The sequence below is a fragment of the Halichoeres trimaculatus genome, unplaced genomic scaffold (genome assembly GCF_033239565.1).
Source record: "Halichoeres trimaculatus isolate MK-OKI-2021-1 unplaced genomic scaffold, fHalTri1.1 fHalTri1_scaffold_11, whole genome shotgun sequence".
NCBI lineage: Eukaryota > Metazoa > Chordata > Actinopteri > Labriformes > Labridae > Halichoeres > Halichoeres trimaculatus.
This window is the reverse complement of record NW_027437189.1, coordinates 17,223,445-17,244,084: the sequence shown is the minus strand read 5'-3', so window position 1 is coordinate 17,244,084 and position 20,640 is coordinate 17,223,445. Positions and strand designations below refer to the sequence as shown.

At 42.9% G+C, this 20,640-nt stretch overlaps 1 protein-coding gene across 3 annotated transcripts in view; it reads right to left on the bottom strand.

Annotated features, from left to right (window-relative positions):
- The window catches only part of atp2b3b (ATPase plasma membrane Ca2+ transporting 3b), a 50,484-nt gene that overhangs the window by 11,788 nt on the left and 18,056 nt on the right, over nt 1–20,640 (bottom strand). For 2 of the 3 annotated variants that reach the window (XM_074681223.1, XM_074681222.1), the window contains exons 7-24: nt 19,853–19,894; nt 17,990–18,154; nt 17,587–17,658; nt 17,082–17,224; nt 16,204–16,336; nt 15,707–15,816; nt 15,256–15,390; nt 14,065–14,171; nt 13,874–13,949; nt 9,464–9,622; nt 9,199–9,378; nt 8,808–8,895; nt 8,606–8,712; nt 8,258–8,449; nt 7,749–7,962; nt 6,980–7,191; nt 4,782–4,889; nt 4,228–4,410 (exon numbers count right to left, since the gene is read on the bottom strand). In XM_074681223.1, coding sequence (XP_074537324.1) covers nt 4,228–4,410; nt 4,782–4,889; nt 6,980–7,191; nt 7,749–7,962; nt 8,258–8,449; nt 8,606–8,712; nt 8,808–8,895; nt 9,199–9,378; nt 9,464–9,622; nt 13,874–13,949; nt 14,065–14,171; nt 15,256–15,390; nt 15,707–15,816; nt 16,204–16,336; nt 17,082–17,224; nt 17,587–17,658; nt 17,990–18,154; nt 19,853–19,894 — 2,426 coding nt within the window. Of the gene's footprint in view, nt 1–1,304; nt 1,465–4,227; nt 4,411–4,781; nt 4,890–6,979; nt 7,192–7,748; nt 7,963–8,257; nt 8,450–8,605; nt 8,713–8,807; nt 8,896–9,198; nt 9,379–9,463; nt 9,623–13,873; nt 13,950–14,064; nt 14,172–15,255; nt 15,391–15,706; nt 15,817–16,203; nt 16,337–17,081; nt 17,225–17,586; nt 17,659–17,989; nt 18,155–19,852; nt 19,895–20,640 lie in introns of all 3 variants that reach the window. The other variant, XM_074681224.1, reaches the window with a different exon arrangement.

Genomic DNA, 20,640 nt, shown 5'->3' with positions numbered 1-20,640 from the left:
ACTGACAGAGAGACACACAGGAGTCAAACTACGGCTGTCCGATATGTGAGCAGATGCACACACTCACAAACACACACGCCGAACTGACACACAAAGAAACCAGGAGAAAAAGATGAGGGGTGGATGCTACTCTACTGAGGAGATGGGAGGATGAGAAAAAGGGATGAAGAAAAGAAAAAGACAAAAAAAATGACCTTTTAAAGAAATCTTATCGTATGCTACACAAGAGCCGGTATTTAGATCAGCTACAATCTAAATACGTCTACAAAAGAACACGTCTACTCATGAAGAACAGCAAGAAGAACATTTCAGAGTCTTTCTGCAAACAGGGAACCTGTAATATCTCATCAAGATCAGAGAGAGAGGAGAGGAAAAGAGGAAAGAGAGAGAAAGAGAGAGAGGTCAAAATCAAAAACAGGACTTTCATCAGAGGGGCCCAACGTCAGAGCTGTAAACACTGTCACAGAAACAACCAGGAGCAGCAGCAGCCGACAGAAGTCAGAGGAAGAGGAGGAGGAGAGGAGGGGGAAGAGGACGACTTTCTCTCTGACTGAAGTCTTGAAGACAGCAGCGAGGTGTGATGGGGCTTTTATACTCGAAGGTTTACAGAAGCCGTATGGAAGCCGTTTGGTAATGAGAATGAGTCTATGGACGTGACATCGAATCACTTCTACAGGATCATCACAGATTATAGAGCAGATCACTTTAAACAACAACACTTTACACCTTTACATCTTTATCATCACAGTAACCACGCTTGACCTCATTCACAAACAGGAAGTCACGGCGGTGTGGGCGGAGCTGCTGTTTTCTCTCTGACCTCCAGGCTCCAGGATCCAATAAGTCTCCGAAGTCTTCTCTGGCGCCTCTTCCTGTTTAACATGTTGTGTCTTTATGAATGTCTGTCAGGACGCCGCGGACAGAGAGAGAACAGCCAGCAGCCGCCTGCACCCACCAACACTCAACAATAAAACACACTCTGGACTGGGACCGGGACTGGATTTGGACCAGCCCAGCGGGTCAGACCAGGAGAACAGAGCCGGTCAGGACTGGGTGCTGTTTGAGGGAGAATTAGAGAAAAGAAAGAGGAGACATTGCACACACACGAGCAGCGAGCGAGCCGGAGGGGGACACAACCAGAGAGTCAAATACTGCAGTCCACGTGCCGTGCAGCAGGGTGTGTGTGTGTGAGAAAGAGAGAGGCTGTGTGTGTATGTGTGTGTAGGTATACCTGTGTGTGTGTGTGTGTGTGTGTGTGTGTGTTCATGTGTGTACATGTGTGTACATGCGTTCGGCGGACTCACTCCCGGGGGCTGGGCTGGTATTGGCTGTAGCGGTGGAGAGAGCTACGTGAGAGGGGGTAGAGATAGCGTTTACGTCGTGAAGCTGACTGAGCACGGAGGAGCGCCGTCTCACCGCTCCCTGAAACGAACCGCTTCGCTTGAACGTGCTCACTACCTCCATCTGCAGGACAGAGACAAAACAGCAGCACTCAGTGAGGGTAGGAAGAGCCGGTCCGAGTGTGACAGCGTGTGTGTGTGTGTGTGTGTGTGTGTAAAAGCACTGGTGGTTTCTGTCTGTCTGGAGTTCTTCATGTCATGTTCTTCACCCCCTGTGTTTGTAACGTGTGTTCTGACTCTTAATCAATCCAAACGGCTGTTTTTTGACACCTGAGTGTAGCTCATAGCTAGCTGTACTTCAACTCAACTAAAACGGTTTTGAATCCTGGCATTACTCTGATTAAATGTTTTCATGCTGAGGGAAAAAAAAGCTCTCTGTGTTATATTCTTTGCAATGTAGGTTTGTGTTTTCTGTTGTTTGTGAAACGGTAAATAATTGTTTCAAACATGTTAATTTAGCTCAGCTCTGCCGTTGCAACACTTCTTGAATCAACGATTAAAAACCTGTAAAGAGTTTTATGGAGCTCGTGTTTGTGCTGAGCAGTGGATTAAAACTCAGCCAAAGACTTAAAAAAAATCGTCGTCTGCTTGCTCGGCTTGAAGTGAGGTCTCCACAATACTGCTCCCCCTGGTGGCTGGCTGCAGTAAAGGGTTAGAAAATCCGGCTTTCCAGTCATTCCAGATGGGCTGTGGTCAAACTTTAAAAAATTAATACTCCTTGTAGAAATGTTTCTCACGTCCGATTATTGTGGTGATTTAAAGATATCATTTGGCTGTCTTGTATTCAAGTCCTCTTTTTTCTGAAAAGTTTCATTTTCATTAGTTATACAAGGTTAAAAACGAGGCTTTACATAAGGTTTAACGATGATTGACAGCTGCTGTTCTCGTGTATTTTTTCCGGGACTGTAAAACATGTCGGGAGGTAAAGTCAAGAAGTGATTAGACTCTCGAAAGAAAAAAAAAAATATTATTTTTGTCGCCCAGTTCCACTCAGATTCTCCCAGAATCCCTCACAGTCTCTGCTGCGCAGACTCTGGCTGCAACTGCTGCCAATGGCTACGCCTGTGACGGGGGTATTTCGGCTTCAAAACCGTACAATGATAAATGGCGGAGCCACGCTGTGCACTCTATATACAGTCTATGAGCTCAACACACAGCGGCAACTTTGGGCTCATCAAGAAGATACTCGACCAGTACATCTGCAGCCAAAGACCAGAGTTCCTGCAGATTTTCAAATTAAAAATCCTTGACTGCTTTGACACAGGTACTGATGAAAAACTGGAACTGAAATACAGGGATGTTTAGAATGAAGCTTTTACTTTTACTTTTTTCTTTATAGTCTTGTTCAAATTTTTCTTTTTACACATATGATAAAAACTGGGTTCTTATTTCTCTATTGACCACTGTGCCTCATTTATCAAACATGTACGACCGAAAACTGGGTCTACACTCATATCCACGCACAGATTGGCATCTATCACGCTGAACTTTGGTGGAGAGTCTGCTCAAACCCCAGGCCAGGTCTGTGTACACGTACACAAGTTTTATGTCAGAGGGGAGCCCGATGGAGCAAGTAAAACCAGTCTGTGGTAGAGAATCATTAGATCATATGGGTGCAGTACATTTTTAGACAGAAATTTCAAAGCTTACTATCTAGGCAGTTGCAATAGATATTGCACCATGAATGTATTACATTTCACTCTTCTGCCAACTTCTGCAAAATACATTGCATATAAAAAAGCAGAGTGAGCTGTCAGCTGATTTCTTCATCCTACAAAAGCGCGTTTCCTTTATGGATTTAACTAAAACCTAGAGAGGCAGTTCTCAGTGATCAAAAGCACTCCCATGTCCACAGTAAAGTCTCTGCATGGTGGACAGAGAATACAATCGAAGTAAGACATGATTTTGAAATGTATGGTTTTTCTTTTGTCCCATTTTAAATCCCTGACAGCCTTAAGCCTTACGTTCATACTTTTATGAAGTTTTTGTTTAGAAGCAAAAAATGTTTGGAAAGTTGCTGCAGATTGAAAGCTTCAGAAATTAGAGTAGGTAAATGCTCTTTGATCTGCTTGATCCTGACTCTGTTACTGTAAGAAACTCACACCCACCAGTACCTGTTCCCTCTGACAATCAAGTGTCAAAAAACAGGCTCACAGATGCAGAATGTTTGAGTGTGTATGAGGCTGTGTATGTGTGTGTGTGGTGTGCACACTCAGACCAAACCCTCTCAGTAAATGGGAGCACTTTAGGCACTTAGCAGAGAGTCTGGCTCTCTCTCAGTAGCTTGTTGTTCATGTTGATGCTGATCTGCGTCCTCACACCGATCAGAGCCACAATCAATCAATCCAACCAATCAGGCCTGTCTACTTAGCATCAGCCTATACAGTACACACACTCACACACACTTATAAAGTCCTCTTTATAAGATACATTATTATACATGATTATACATGGTGTGAACAGGGCAGATTGCTGTTATAAAGGAAGGAAACCAGTTATTGTGTTTGGCACAAGTCAGAGAGCAGCAGACAGAAAGAGAGCGACACAGAGGGATAAAACACATCAGACAGTTTGTAACTAAAGCAGGTTTCTTTCTTTCCTGCTTCCCACGAGTCTCTTTAGTCAGTGTGTTCAGGACATGAAGCTGTGAGTGTGTTTCATCAGAGTTGAAACAGTGAAATCATCTAAAGACATTCAACAGTCAGACTCAGATCCTCCGCTGCTAATGTGTCTGTGAGGCAAACTGCCGAGCTGTTGTGGAGCTCCTGGTTTATGTGTTTTTCTAAAAGTGCATGTGTGGCCATGATATGCAATGGTCTGACAGTACCTGGGTCTGGATGCGGTTCAGTCCTCTGAACCAGAGGATCTGTCCTCGGCGAAGTTCTCTCTCTGCACAGTCGATCTCCTCCTCATCCTCAGCAAGCTCCTCCCCTTCCTCCTCACCAGGCTCCAGGCCAAGCCCCGCCTCCTTCAGGCATGGCAGCCGCTCCGTCGGGACCGTGGCGATGACCTGGAAGTTGTGTTTGTTAGAGTCTCATTGGACAAGACGTGGAGCAGGTGTAAACTTGATACACTGACGCACTTAAAGGATTTTATAAGTCTGTCATTTTTCAATCTCCTCCAGGACAAAATAAATCTGTTAACAGATACTGACCAAGTATTCTGATTGTATTTTATCATTATATTAATAGTTGGAAATATTCACAAAAATTACATTTCATAAAGACGTTAAAGTCCTGATAGAAACAAAGTTTGGAAACTTCCTCTAAATTCCTGAGCTGGGCCAGTTGGAGGAGCAGGTGAACGCAGGGTGAGTCTCCCCTCAGGTGAAATGAGCCTCCACCTGCTCAGAGCCTGACTCAGCAGGTGAGAGCTGCTTACCTGCCCCCAGAGCAGCTCTCCAACTCCCACGAAGAGACACCAGAGCCACTGCTCCATGTTGAGAGGGGCACAGCTGAAGGGCTTCCCTCCCCACTGCACGATCACGATCTGCAGTACAGACATGGGAGAGTCGTTCATTTCACACATTTAAACACAGCTACATCGAATATTCACCAGCTGCACCAACCACGGGCTGTAACAAACCTGACGTCCTGGTTTGACCAGGAAACTTCTCATTTTCAAGCTTTTTGACCTGAGTCCTGTCACATGTTGATAAAACACTAATGTGTCCTGGTTTGAACAGTTCTTGTCCAGGTTTCAAAGAGCTGAAATACAAAAACAATAAACCCTGACTGCAGCAGTGATTCATCAGCATGTCAGTCAATCTGAGCACAGTGCTGTTTGTCTTTAGCCAGGCTTATTGCAGTGACAGGTCCTGCTACATATCCTCAGGTGAGTCAGGTGTCACACACAAAAAAGATGTCAGCGTTTTTCTAAAGAACTACAGGAGGGGTACATCTTCCTCTGAAAAGTACCAGGCAATGAATAAACTTTGTTTTGCTCACACTACAAGCGTCTGTTTTCAGTCTTCCATGGTACACAGTCACAAACAGCAAACACAAACAGTGGAAAGCTGAAAAAGAAAATGATTTTCTTCTGATTAACGTCTCTTCAATTTGCTGAAATAACATCAAAATGCAGATTAGTCTAATGCCAAAAGTCAAGCTTTGTCGGCTCTGTCCTCAAGAGGAGAAGAAAACTCTGTTTGTAGAGGGAAATAAATCTTCATCAGACCACATAAAACAGGATGCCATTATTCTCAGACCAAACCCAGCGGAATTAGAAACTGTTGATAGAGTTTGGGATATAAAGGCAGGTATTCTGCTGTGGATTAGTTTGGCTGCAGAGCCTTCGTTTGGACAGAGAGACAGTCCAGACTGTTAGGAATGACCTGCCTGTTGCTGTTCTGCCATATGAAACCCAGCTCTGTGGTTTGTTTCCAGCCTGCCTCTTTAATCCTGGACCACAGTCACACTCCCTGTTGATCTAGTCTCCCCCGCAGATGTAGTGACAGCATTTTAAACAGCTACATGATCATTTACAGGCTGAACAAGGCTTATCATCCTGACACTATCATCCCGACACCACGTTGCATATTGACAAGTCTCAGAGGGAGTACGACACAGAGTATCAGGTACAGTAATATCATCTTTCTTCTTCACTTATCTCTGTTTTCACCTCTCTCAGCTGTCTGCAGACTTCAGCTCTCTCTTATCTTTCTCTGAACTGCCTCCTCATCATTGCCTCCCCCAGCTCTCTCTCCTCTCCCCCCATCTCTACTCAGAGCTGCACTGACTCCTCTTCCTCTCTTCCTCTCTCCGTCCCTCCCTCTGTGTTTGTTTGCTCGTCTGTGTTGTTGTTTACTCCTCTCCCTTGGCTCGGCGCATCTCTTCTGGTTTAACAAACAGCCTCCCTGCTGTGTTTGAGACAGTCCGAGTCTTAAATCTGGACTCGTCCTCTTTCTCTTTAGATCTCTGCAGCTTTTTAGCCTTCAGCTTGATTGGACTGATGGTTTTAGATCACAGAAACTTTTATTACGTCATCGTTTCGAGCCTGAGGAAGAAGAAAGTAGAACAACATTTACAGACTGGATGCAGAGATGTTCTTCTCTGCTAATTTATTCCCTCAGTAAACATTTTCTTAATGAGTTTACAGTCTCCATTTCTAATTTACAGACTTAGAGTAGAAAAAAAACTTTTCAGACCTTAAATTAAAAGATCTGATTTTTAAGTCTTTGTGGGGAACCTAAACACCAAAGAGTTCATTTAAAACCAAACATTTACTGACCCCTCACTGCCTTAAGCTCCACAGCCCCCAAAAAACCAAGATACTCAGCAATATAACTCAATCTGACCACAAACTTTCTTGATTTAAAAGTTTAATTTTTTTTACATATTCAGCATTTTTTTCATGCTGATTCATTTACAGCTCCTGGCCAACCAGCCCTCTGAAGATAATCCACAGAAAAACAGTTAAAAATAAATGAAAAACAAGCATTTGATTTTTTCCTAAAGGAGAAAACATCTGGACATAAAGTGTTCTGGTTTTTAAGCTTCATAGACCTCAGTCAGTAAACGGATCCACACCCAGAAACATACTGGACATAAAAAGCAGCTTCAGCGGGTTTCAAACCTCACCTGCACAGCGAAGGTTCCCAGGACGATGGTGCAGAAGATGGGGTTGGCAAAGATCCCGTCAAAGACGTTTCTCTCTCCGTGGATCTTGCGCGCGTTTATCTCATTGAACAGCTGCATGAGGACGAAGGTGTTGAAGATGATGGTGTAGTGCTCAGAGGGCGGGGAGTGGAGCGGAGCGTTACGGCCGCTGTCGATGTTAAACATGCGCTCACCTGGACCAGAGAAGAGGAGGAAGATGACATGAGTAACAGGAGGAGAAAAAGAGGCAATAGAAGTTAAAAGAAGAGCAGCAGGAGAAAGAAGAGGCAGTGAGTATAACCAATTGGAACAGAAGTAAAGAGGAGGAGCAAGAGAGGAGGAGGACAAGATGGAGAAAGAAGAAAAGTAAGAGGAAGAAACAGGAGGAAAGGGAGAACAAAAAGGACAAGGATTAGGAGAAAAAATAGAGAAAGAGGGGAGGAGGTGGAGACAAAGACTGGAGCAAAATGAGGAGTCGAAGGAAGAGGAGAGGCAAGGAGCGTAAAAGAGGAGGGAAGAGGGGAGGTAGAAAGTATAACTAAGAGGAATAGAGGGGAAGAAGGGCTCAGAGAAGACAAGGATAAGGAAAAAGAAGAGTTAAAGTGAGAAGGGAAGAGGTAGAAGGAGAAAGCTTAGAGGAGGAGGAGTAAGAAAAGGCAAAGAGAAAGTGGAGGTGAAATAAAAAGGAGGGAAAGACGAGGGAGGGGGTCTAAGGAGGAGGAGTTAGGTTGGATAGGGAGAAGGAGTGTACCGATGAACAGCAGGGTGAAGATGATGACGAGCTGATACACTCCGTGTCCCAGGATGTTCTTCATCATGGTCAGAGAGATGAGTGGGTTGTTGCGTCCGTATGGTTTCCGTAGTAACAGAGCCTCAGTGGGGGGCTCAGTGGCGAGGGCGAGAGAAGCGAAAGTGTCCATGATCAGATTGACCCACAGCATCTGAACTGCCTTCAGAGGGGAGTCCTGCACACAGACACACACACACACATACAGAAAGATTCAGGCTCATTAACACAAACCAGGTGAGGGAGCATGGGCAGAGAGTACACTCTAATTTCCTCTAATGAAGCTGCCCCCCCCTGCTGCTGATATCTGACAGAATCAAACCGATACAAAGATCAACGCACCAATCAGAGATGAACCCTATTTCTTAAACTTCTATGATGCATAATAGGTTGGATCCTCCAATTTTCAAGTTTTTACCATAAAAACACATGTGTGTAAGAAAGCGTGTGTGTGTGTACGTGCGTGCGTGTACCTGAGTGATGCAGGCCCCGGTGAAGGCCACGATCACAGCCACCACATTGACTGTGAGCTGGAATTGCAGGAACTTGGAGATGCTGTCGTAGACGTTTCGTCCCCACATCACGGCCTTCACAATGCTGCTGAAGTTATCGTCCGTCAGGATGATGTCAGACGCCTCCTTCGCCACGTCTGTCCCTGCGATGCCCTGAGATATGGAGAGGATGGGAAACACAAGACAACATTCATTTAACATTCACATGTAAAACAGTCCCTTTACAGTTTAGTTACTTAAACATTCATCCTGTCTGTGGAATTTACAGCATGTAACTCAGGTTATAACATTAGTAAAGGGTCAGGTTACCATAGCGAAGCCCACATCGGCCTTTTTTAAAGCTGGTCCGTCATTGGTGCCATCTCCTGTCACAGCCACCACCTGCCTCTGCTCTATGATGCTGCTGTCGATAATTCCTGAAACAGTGAACCAGGGCACATCAGTCTCTTGGTGTGAGTGATTGAATGATAGAGACGTGAACCAAATGAACAACATCAGACCACAGACTCACCTTTAACCAGCGTGTGTTTGTCTGTCGGCGAGGATCGAGCCAGCACGCGGAGCTTGGGCCAGATTTTATCGATACGTTCCTGTTCGATCTGATCGGACAGAGAAAGGAGTGAGAGATGAGTACCATCACATCAGAAGAGCTGTGAGGTTGTCTCCCCTTTCACTAGATGTCACTATTAACCCAGACAGCCTGAGTACACTCAGGTATGAAAGAGCAAAATCAAAGACAGGCTAAACCTTTCATTCTGCAAGTCTGTAAAAGCATCGTAACAAAGCTCAGGCGTCATCACATCTTAGCATCTTAGCTCATGATTTGAACAGGCTTCATTTCATCTGCAGGTTAAAATGACTGTAGGTTCCTCCTGCTCCGCCCCTCTCAGGCCAGGGCTCACCTCTCCTTTCTCGTTCCTGATTCTTCGGTTGAAGTCTTTGCCCTCCAGACAGATGAAGTCGTCTCCAGGGTGAATGATGCCACATTTAGCAGCGATGGCCCTGGCTGTGTTGATGTTATCACCAGTCACCATCCGCACTGTGATGCCTGCACGTTGACACTTACGGATGGCATCAGGCACCTTCAGAGGGGACAGCACAATGCCAATCACCTCTGAAGCCCAGCTTTAAATCAAACATTATAAAAGTCACAGACTGTCCCTTTACCTCAGGCCTCACAGGGTCCTCAATCCCCACAACAGTGATGCAGGTCAACTCCGTCACAATCTCCGCCTCGTTCTCCCAATCTGGCTCTGGATTGGCTGGCAAGTCACGGAATGCAATGCAGATGGTCCTCAAGCCTTCACACGCCATTGGCTCAATCACCTGTCAATCAATCATTCAGGTTTGAGAGGAGGGATTAACATACTACAGCTCAGGAAATGTCCCATGATGTTTTGGAGTGCGGGTCACAGCAAGCACAGTCTGAAGTTTTTGTGAGCGACCTTGTGAGTACCTTAGTGGGAATGTTTCTGACACAGCTGAGGGGGAAGGCCCCCGGCCCCCGCAGACAGCAGAGGGAAGACAGCGTGACAGAGAGAGGAGGTGACATGAAGACGCCAAAATGCAAACTGAACAAGTGAGCCGGAATAAAGTTGTGTAAGGAGCAGAGTTATTTTTCTCTGGGCACAAGCTGTGTTCATCATGAGCCAGATTTAGGTCAGTTAGCCTGTCAGTCAGAGAGCGACTCTCTGTAGACTGTAGGAGCTCAAAAATGCACAAAGACAAACTAGACTGCAGCTGAATGGCACTTAATTTAGGAGGATTTCAAACGCATATCATCTGCCGCTGCTGCTGCTGCTGCAGCCTCGTACCAACCATTGTCCCCTTGCTGCGCCCTATCACTGCTCCCGACCAAAGGCTGCTGGGCCGACTGTCTCTGTGTATCTCAGCACATTAACTCAAAGACTGCAGGGCTGAAATATGGAGATCCTGCTTCATACTTCTTAAGTCTCAGAGAAAAAAAAAACATTCCACTTTCCAAACTGCTACAGATATTACCTCCAACTTTTCAGCTTGTTTTCTGTGTGTGTGTGTGCGCACGCGTGTGTGTGTGTGTGTGTGTGTGTGTGTGTGTGTGTGTGTGTGTGTGTGTGTGTGTGTGTGTGTGTGTGTGTGTGTGTGTGTGTGTGTGTGTGTGTGTTCCTCCAGGCTGGTTGGACCTCCTTGTTAAGAATTCTTCCAAAGAGACATTTTCCCTCTGAACTCCTCGGATAGTTTCATTAAATTTTAGTTTGAGGCTCTCATCATCTCCAGCCTGCTGCACGGAGCCTTGATGTTGTGTTTGACAGCAGTTCATGCTTGTCCAGTCATGTTTTAATCCTCTCAGAAATACTGTAGGAACAGGATCTTTTTTAAATTCTGGAGAAGCTGTTGTGCTCTCTTTCATCTCCTCAGCCTCTCGTCTTAAACTAAAAAAAACCTTAAGCGGCTGCAGACTCATTGAGCTGAACTCAGCTGCACTACTTTCAACCTGAACCAAACAGAACAAACAAATCAACACAGTTTTATCCTCCTAACATCTATTTCCTGCTTGTTTCTGGTCAAATGTAACATTGACTCTCTGTATGTTTTACGCAGGATGTTTTCATCTCATTAGAGTTTCTTAGTATAACTGAAGCCCCTGAAATCACTGCAGCCCATGAGCTTTACTGAGCTGAACTGCTTTGACCTGGCAATCTGGGGGCTGAAACAGAGTTTCTATAACACACAGCTCACAGTTTGAGCCGAGAGTTAACTGAGCTAGCTGATGTCTCTGCTTCCAGCTAATCAGCTTTACATTCAGGGCAAATTCTCTAAAAATGGACTGGCTACAAAAGCACAAAGATTTGTGCGTCATTTTCTCCAAATGATCTCATGATTCAGTTCACAAAGCATGCTGCTTTAATGACATTCAGGCTTGAATATGTCCTTATCGTTCTGCAGGTCACTGCAGTTTGCCCTTGCTCTGCATCTGATTGCAGAGATGAACTTTTAGCACCATAGCTCTCAGCTGCACAGAGCTGAGCTGTGACTTCTCATCCTGACTGAGCCTGAGCCTGTCCATACACAGAGGATGAGCTGAAGAAGGAGAGGACACAGGTGTTTGTTCATGACAAATTTATCATCTCAATTCATCACAAAATCTTCCACTCGTATTCCTACACATTAGCAAAGACCACACGAGGGAAAGTGTGTGAATTTCCTCTACCTGCAGACTTACCCCTGACTGTCACAAATTCAAATTAAGAAACTTTATATATAAATATACTTTTTATAACTAATCCATAGTGGCGCTGCTCTCATGATAACTGCAAGGCTTGAGCGTGAAGTCCCGTACAAAATACTGCTACATCATACAGCAGTGAAAAAAGTTTTCAAACACGCCTTTAGAGCTGAAACGATTCCTCGAATGATTCGAGGTACTCCATTACAAAAAATACTCAAGTAATTTTCTCCACCTCGAGGAATTGTTTAATTTTTAAAAAGATCAAAAAGTGGTATTTCAAATAGAGCTGAGGCCATATTAAGAGAGTTTTCAGACCCCTCAAGCTACCTCTTATACAAAACAGCAACTAGCAACAAATCTAGCTTCTTTTCTGGAGTTTGAAGACTAATGGGTCATTCTATAAAACCGTTGTCATTTGGGTCCGCAACATTTGATGAGATGTACAAGGCACAAAAAATGTGTCAAAGTGTGTTTACAAATTTTGGAGCTACCAAAGCAAGTGCTCTTATTGGCATGCTGTATCAGAAAATTCTATTTCTTAAAGAGAAAAAAAATTTCATTTGAAAAATAACTGCTCTTTAACTAAACAAAAATGTATTTTATCCGATTACTCGATTAATTGATGGGATTTTCAGTAGAATACTCGAATACTAAAATATTCGATAGCTGCAGCCCTACACGCCTTCCATTAGTAAAATATTGCATTAAGAATCACTCTAAAGTCTTTACGTGTAATTTATGAATGTACAGTCACAACCAAAATACTTTGTAATACCCGAAAAAGCTGTTTAAACCTAAAATTGGTTCGTTCTGAATAAACATTTTAGAAATTTAGAGTACTGGGTCATTTTAGTACCAGTGATCCACTAATGAACACTGTGCTTTTTATTAAAAAACACATTTTTGTTTCTTGTGCTTCGTGTGTATATGGAGAAATAACATTTGAAAGTTTTTCTATACTTTTGTTCAGTTATAAACACATTCTCTTTTACTGGTAGACTTTAATGCTGACAATGTTGAGAACTGACATATTAAAACTGTCAAGAACTTCTTTTTGTTACTTTTTCTTCTTAAGAGTAAACTAACAAGAAAACATTTGTACTTGTTTGAGTCTCTCCATTGCAGCCATACCTTTTGAAAAACACAAAAAAAAGTTTCTTCCACAAATATTTCGGGATAATATCAAAGAAAGTGTAAAATTTAAAGGGTGTCCAAAAACTTTTTACACTACTGTAGTTACCACTATATTAAAAAAAGCAGTATAAATTTCACTCAAACAGCATGCCACAGAACTTTTCCTTTGCAGAAATTGATGTTTAAGATTTTTACCAGCGGAAGTCAAAAGCTTCTAAAACTGCAGGAGAGAAATAACTGGACCAGCTTCAAAAAGAGAAAATATTCAGCATGAGAATCAACAGACCTGGCCTCAAACTCATAAAAGTCGTTGATTTTTTTAGGCTTGTTTCCATAGAAAGACTTGAACTGTTTGCCCCGTGAATGAGACAGTGTCAGCAGGGTTAGCAGAGCTAAAAGCTGCTCAGTCCTTTTGTGAATCAGAGCACATAAAAGAGAAGGATCAAACGTCTCATCTAACCCTCTGAAGGGAGCATGTAAGTGTATTATTAATACTGCTGAGCTCTGAAGCTTCTGTTAAAGTATTTAGGAGGCATTTTTACTTTTATTAGCTGTGACTCAGCATCTCAGTCATCTACTCCAGCAAGAAGATCCACTTAACCTCATATCAGAAGAACTCACTGAGAATACCACTCTGCTCCCTGGGTCAGTACGAGGCAACACGTACAACCTCTGTGCTGCTGCTCTGAGTCCTCAGAAAAAACCCCGCAGAGATATGAGCCGTTCTGATATCAGTTTAAAATACTAGGTCTTCTGCTTTTCATTCCAAGAAATTTTGTCAGACTGATTCACATCCATCAGCATCAAGGGGGAGGGATGTAAAACCTCTTTTGATGAGTTACAGTAAGAGAAAACGGTGGAGGAACAAAAAATTACACACTCTCTTAAACCTTTGCGTGTTTTTATGGCAAAAACAGCGGAGAGCAGGAGTTCAGCATTTAGAGGGCAGGTTACTGCATGCTCCTCAACAACTCCCCAAAACTAAAGACTTAAGCAACAGATGTGTGGTGTTAATCATGTGAATATGTGCAGTAGTTATAGACTAGAAATAAAAAAGTGTTCTGTGTAGCCATGAAGCCGACAGACAGAGTTTTGATGCATCTTTACCCTGTTACATTAAGATTTATAAGTACAATACTGTTGACAATAATGTTATGAAATGAAATATATGAATATGAACCACGTAGACAAAAACAGGATTCTGCACGTCAACTCTTCAAACCATAACGTCTCACCTGTTTGACCATCTCGTCTCTGTCACGGGGGCGGAAGCTGCGGGGCTCTCCGTTGGTGTCGAGGATGTAGGAACACCTGGAAACAGGACAGAAAACAAATCTTGTTTCTGACACTGAAACCCTGAACTTTTCCTCTCACAGGTCTGATGCAACTCCTCCACCTCTCCACCCAACCCTCCTCCGTCACTCACTTCTTCAGCATGATCTCTGAGGCTCCTTTGCTGTAGAGGCGGAAGGATCCGTCGGGCAGTTTGATCACTGTGCTCATGGATTTACGGACTGAATTGAAAGTATACACCTGACGGAGACACACAGAGAAAGCTTAGCGTTTTAACCTCAGCAGAGAGTGGAAAGAAGCTCATAAAACAAAAAAGAATCCTCTCTTCTCCTCCTGTTGTTCACAAAGAGTGTGTCGAGCATGTTGGACACATGAATTAAAGATGTTGGGAGTCTCAGGAAGTTCAGTCGGTTATTAAGATCACGTCACAACTTCACCTCTTACAGAAAATAGCATAGCATGAGTTTCTGGGTCAAACTACCTAAAACTCTGTTTTACTACTCTTTAATTCCTGTGGGTCAAAGCTCTGGAAGTGAAGTAACATTTCTGCATGACTGAAAAATGTGTTTAGAAGACTGAATTGTAAGAACTAGATCTAATAAGGAGAGTTTTTAAAGCCATAAATTAAATAAAATCTGATTTAAATATTTCATTTTCTTAAACAGTATAAACATAAGAAGAAGAACAATACATCTTTATGATAACAACACACACACCTCACAGCATGGGCTGCAGTTATTTCTCAATCCCTAAAAATCTAAAATCAGCTCAAAAACCACAGGGTTAGTCAACACATGCTTTATTTAAGTCTAATGCACATTTTAAGAAGACATACAGAGGTTTCTGTATCAATAACGATTAATTCATCTATATATATCTTGAGATATATGATTCATGATAAATGTCATGGAAATTACAGAAATTGTGTTTCTTAACTGAAGCTGAAGCCTGAAATTTAACCTTTAATGTTAAGTGTTTCATTTCAGTATTACTGAGTATTTTCCCCCTTTTTTAAATGTGAATAGTTCTCTTTGCGTTTTTGAAGCCTTTTCAGTTCCTCAGTGGTAAAAATATTCTTTGTGAGTACAGCTGCATGCTCACTGTTTGCAGTCATGTCTGCATATGAAAAATGACCAAATATGGGGTCTTGACCCAAACTTTGAGACTCTTTCATAATCTATCAAAGAAGTCAAAGGGGAAAATGATGCCCTGATCCAGATATATTCAAACAAACTGTGATGCTTCTGTTAAAGCTGCAGGTAAAAACATTTACAACACTTTAGACACCTTGTAACGCTATGGGGCTGCATGTCAGCACTCCTACCTTGTACAGTCTCTCCTCTGGGATCTGCTCTCTGACAGGTGCATAGTCCTGCTGCAGGTCTAAAACAAATCCCAGCAGGCCACACTCCGTTTTGTTGCCCACCTGCTTGGCCAGACCCCCCTCAACATCAGGGGGCTGACAGAGAGGAAGAGAAGGGGGTTGATTAAAGAGGGCAGAGAGGAAGAGAGGGAGGTACCAGAAAGGACGACAAGAGAATAAAAAAGAAAATAACAAATATCAGCAACAGCAGTAAGGGGTTTGAAAACACAGGAACTAGACATAAGATGAGAAACAATACCATCTGTGTGTGTGTGTGTGTGTGTGTGTGTGTGTGTGTGTGTGTGTGTGTGTGTGTGTGTGTGTGTGTGTGTGTGTGTGTGTGTGTGTGTGTGTGTGTGTGGTGTGTGTGTGTGTGTGTGTGTGTGTGTGTGTGTGTGTGTGTATGACTCACCATGATCTTGGAGGTGTAGGCGCTGTTGATAGCAATAGCATTGACTAATAGATCCAGAGTCCGGGGGTTGATCTGCCCGGGGTCTGGGATCACACGGTGATGAACGTCACCTGGACAACAACAGTCTGACTTAAACACACATCGCACAGAATCTGTATATCCAGCCTGCATGAAGTCTGCCTCTACTCTCTGTCAGAACTAATGAAAAGATAGACATGAGGTCTGTGTGTGTGGACACAGCAGAGTGCCTTTATTTCTCTTTCTGTGAAAGAGAAAGGGGAATGGCAGTGACAGAATAAAGGCTTTACAACCATTTTAATGGCCCTAGGTGTTAGTACCTAAAATCTCCTGAATGACAGCAGTCATAATGAAAATGAGCCAAAAAACAGCCCCCTGCAGACAAACGAGATCAAACCTACAAACCCTCCTCAGCTGCAGATGTCACACAAAGATCCACGGTAAAGAGCTGGAAAGATGTATCTGTGGTTTTCACTCACCTACGTACGTCTGCACCACAGTCATGCGGTTGGTGGTGAGCGTGCCCGTCTTGTCAGAGCAGATGGCCGTGGCGTTTCCCATTGTCTCACACGCATCCAAGTGACGTACAAGGTTATTGTCCTTCATCATTTTCTACAAATGAGAGAGTGATGGAGAGCAGACGGGAAGGGATGGAGGGATGGCAGAGAGGATGGGATAGGAGTGAATGATGATTGATTAAGGGGAGGAAAGTTTGTGGTAGTAAACGCAAGTCTAATTAATTTTATTAATCAGTTTCTGTCCAACTGAAACCTGGGACACAGTCAGACACTTTACTCCAGGACAGACCAAATATCAGCTCTGAAATAAGCTTAAATCCAAACAAAGCAACAGTATGAGGAGTTCCTCAAGGCTCAATCCTGGGTCCTCTTTGTTTTATTTCTACTTAAGCTCATAGGGCATCATCATATGAAATATTACATAACCAGTACTCAGAGAGACTCCCCTTTGTTGTCATGAAACAAGGTCAATGCATTAATTTAATCAGAGCTTTTACTCAGAGGCATTACTTAAAATGACAGTAATGAAATGCGGTCAAATGTTTTGGACTCTAAATCTCACACTTAAAGTTTGGAAAGAGAAAAAAAAATCAACAGCGTGTCATTTGTGATTCTTACATCATTTAGGAGAGGACATAAAAGGGAGAAAGTCACAGTTAAAGAACAAAAACCAAGAATTCAGGTGTTGGGGGACATTCCTTCCACTGTCTACACTGGAAATGATGATACTGAATCATTTCTTTGTTAATAACCATGTAAAGCACAAGTGTGTGTGTGTGTGTGTGTGTGTGTGTGTGTGTGTGTGTGTGTGTGTGTGTGTGTGTGTGATGTGCGCGTACCTTGACAGAGTAAGCCAGAGAGATGGTGACAGCGAGCGGTAAGCCCTCTGGGACGGCCACAACCAGCACAGTGACGCCGATGATGAAGAACTTGACAAAGTACTGAATGTAGACTGGAGTACACTCTGTCAACCACGTGCGACCTAAAAACACATCAGACAAAGTGTTGAGACCATGTTAGTCGTCATTCATAGCTGTAAGCTGGCTTCACTCTGTAAAAATATTTCTAGAATAATGAGGGAGGAGCTTCATTGCAACATCCACTCCTTCTCTACGGCAAAAAAACAGACACTGATTTATTCAGGGAACATTAACCACAACTGTGTGTGCTAAGTTTAGCTCCATGAATAGAGAGTAAAGTTTGTTTACCTATGCAAAATAATGTGGGAATCAGACTTAAAGTAGACCTGTGTTCATCTGATAATGCTTTCATTTATATCAAAGAAAAAAGGTAAACCATAAAATTGTGTGTGTATTTGTGTGTGCTCGTCTCTAATACACAAACCTTCAACAACAAACGTGTTGATGACAAAGTACAGCACCAGAATGATGACAGTGATGGCTGACATCACCAAACCTGAGGGTAACAGACAAACAGGGAATCAGTTTATTTTTTAATATTGTATTTTATTTTAATTCACCACACCTGTGTGAGCATGTACCACAATCTCAAGATAATAACCAACCTAAACAACAAACTTATTTATTTTTGAGCAGTTCAGAAAAAAACACTCCAACCTTGACTCTTCACAGCTTGTGCAAAGTTCAAACAACCCCCTAATAACTTCTTATATTTAGAGTCTTCACCGATCACCACTGGAGCTAAAGGTCCTCCATGTGATTTGTATGTTATCGATGCTGAAAGTCTTTAGAAACAGCTGCCCAGCTCAGGTGAGCCAGTTGTTTACCTGCTTTGCCGATTTGAACAGCCAGTTTGGTGAGCTTGCCCTGAAGCACGCTCTTCTCTTTTTTCGGGACATTGGTCTTCTTCTTCTCTCGGTCCTCCACCTCACCTCCCTCTGCGCTCTTCAGAGGCTGCATCTCCATAGCAACGCCCCCATCCTGCTTCTTGGCTGAAACACAAAAACACAAAGATAAACACTCAGTGAAGCACTGCACCTGCAGCAAACTCATCCACACAGGTTTCACCTTGATACAGAAACACCTGACTCCTGACAAAAACAAAACTTAGACCAATGTAACTCTTGATGTAGTTACTGTTTACTATGAACAATTATCATTACAGTTTGCACAGGCATGTCTGACTTTGTTATATGTTAGTTACACTAACTTATAAGAAGTGTTATGGAAGCATTGCACCTGGTATAAAGGTGTTCAGCATTTATACATTTTATTAAAGCCTAAGATGAGTTCTCATATTCAGGGCCACAGCCTGAGTAATACCTCTGCAATGAATCAGACACTACACCAGAGCTCATCACATCTCATCACAAATGTAACTTCACATCAAGTCAATGCAGAGCACTAACCTGTTAGATTAACACTGAAACCATAGAAGACGTGGTGCTTGATAGTGCACAAGTGTGCAGCTTTTACACAAAGCTGTAACTCTAACACTGATGCCAAATCTGCACAAATCATGCATATTTTTCTTCATTGAGGTAAATCTTCATGAAAGCAGCAGAGAAGATGATTCACTTTGTTTATTTCCATCGTATTTTTAAGTACTTAATACCCAATCACCTGATTTTAGATGTGTCCTGAGATCTGATGCATTAAGGCTGCGCTATGAGCCCCTCCTTTAAAATGTCACAAGACCATATCTCACAAACTTTGTGTCATTGAGTCGTCTCAGAGAGGCTGTCATGCCCCTACACTGCCGACACTTCCTTTCAGGTTTGGCCATGAAAACAAATCAGAGTTTGTCCAACAGGTGACTTCTGCCTCTAAAGAAACCTTTCCTCTGAGTCAGCAACTATTGACATGGGTGCATGGAACATTGTTTGCTGATGGGCTTCTGTATGGCAACAGATACCAACACCTATAACTGTCTAGACATCAGTGTTTCCCTATAAAAGAGACAGAAAAGGGACTGATACAGAGGCATTTAGGGATATCCTGAAGGGACTGATCCCTTAGTTATTGAAAAAGAGTTCAATTTCTAGCTACAAGATTTTTTCAGTCATAATACATTAGAAAAGTCGGATCACTTAGCAAAGAATGGCTAATTTCAGCAGAGCTAGCTCCTCATGTCTATGGTGGAGTGGTTATGTGTCAGTTTAACCAGACACAGCCTAAATACAACTTTATCTCCATTTACTACATCACCTTACTGACAAAGTATGCCCAGCTTCAGGGACCATCTAGCTATGTGGAGTTAAATTCAAGTAAAAATGTGAACAACAAAAAATGGTAACACAAACAGACTCTGAACTACTGTAAATCTAAAGGTCAAATTTTAATCAGGCTTCAGGAGGCATGTGGGTTATTTTCAAACACTTCCTTTCAATACCTATCTGCGTGAAATTAAATTCTTTAGATTAAGTTTGAGTTGTTTAAATGACACATGAAGCAGTCTGTCTCTGTCCATGGTGCTGAAATAGGGATAGGATAAAAGGCCATTCCACATCCCTCTGATAAGGGTTGTCTTTCATTCAAACATCATCCAGTCTGAATATCAGAGAGATACATATGACTGATAAAACAGATTCAAACAACACAGTAGTTCAATGACATCATGTAACCTTGTCATAACTCTCATCCCACCTCCAAAACCAAACCCCAGGCATAAACATGTTCACTGTTTTTACCTTTGTTCTGATTGTTCTCCACAGCTCCATCGGGCTGTTTACCTGAGAGGCAAACAGAGAGCGTTACACAGAGACAGAGAAAACAAAGATGAGTGTTTACATGTGTCAGTTACAGTTTGTGATCTGAGGGACGACCAGAGACAAACAGAAAAACACAAAAACAGACTAAAGGGAAGAGATGGAGGTTTACACATCTTCAAACACCGGGGCAGAGATCATCAGAGGTCAGAGGTCACTGCACTGCGCACTGAGGTCCATTCATTGGCTAAGGGAGGGGCGGGGCGGGGCACACAACTTAATGCTCACATACCATTGGTCACTGTGCTGAAACTGGCTTCTGTGGAGGTGGGACACTGAGTACTGTCCTCTGTTTGGGGGTGAGTGAGGAGGGGGCACATGAGAGGTGTCGGTAAAACAGGGAAAACAAAAGCAAAGAATAAAAAACTCAAGTTATAAATGTGCTGTAATAGAAATAAAAAAATGAACTGAATATAACCTCAAACTAAAATCAGAGAGACAGATCAAAGAGAGAAGTAAACAGCCCCACAGCAAACCCACATCGCATGAGGAAAAACTAACAAGTTCTGGCATTTGTAGAAGTTGTATGAATAATGTATGAGCTCCAGTAAATGACTGTCTGAATGATGGAGCCCACAGAGGCTGCTGCACCCACTGCAACACACCACAGCAGCTCTCTGAAACTCAGAGTTCTCCATAAAAGCAGCTCATTTGTTTCTGTCTTTCTCTACATTCCTGGATGTGTGCTCCTTCTAAAGAAGCAAACATTA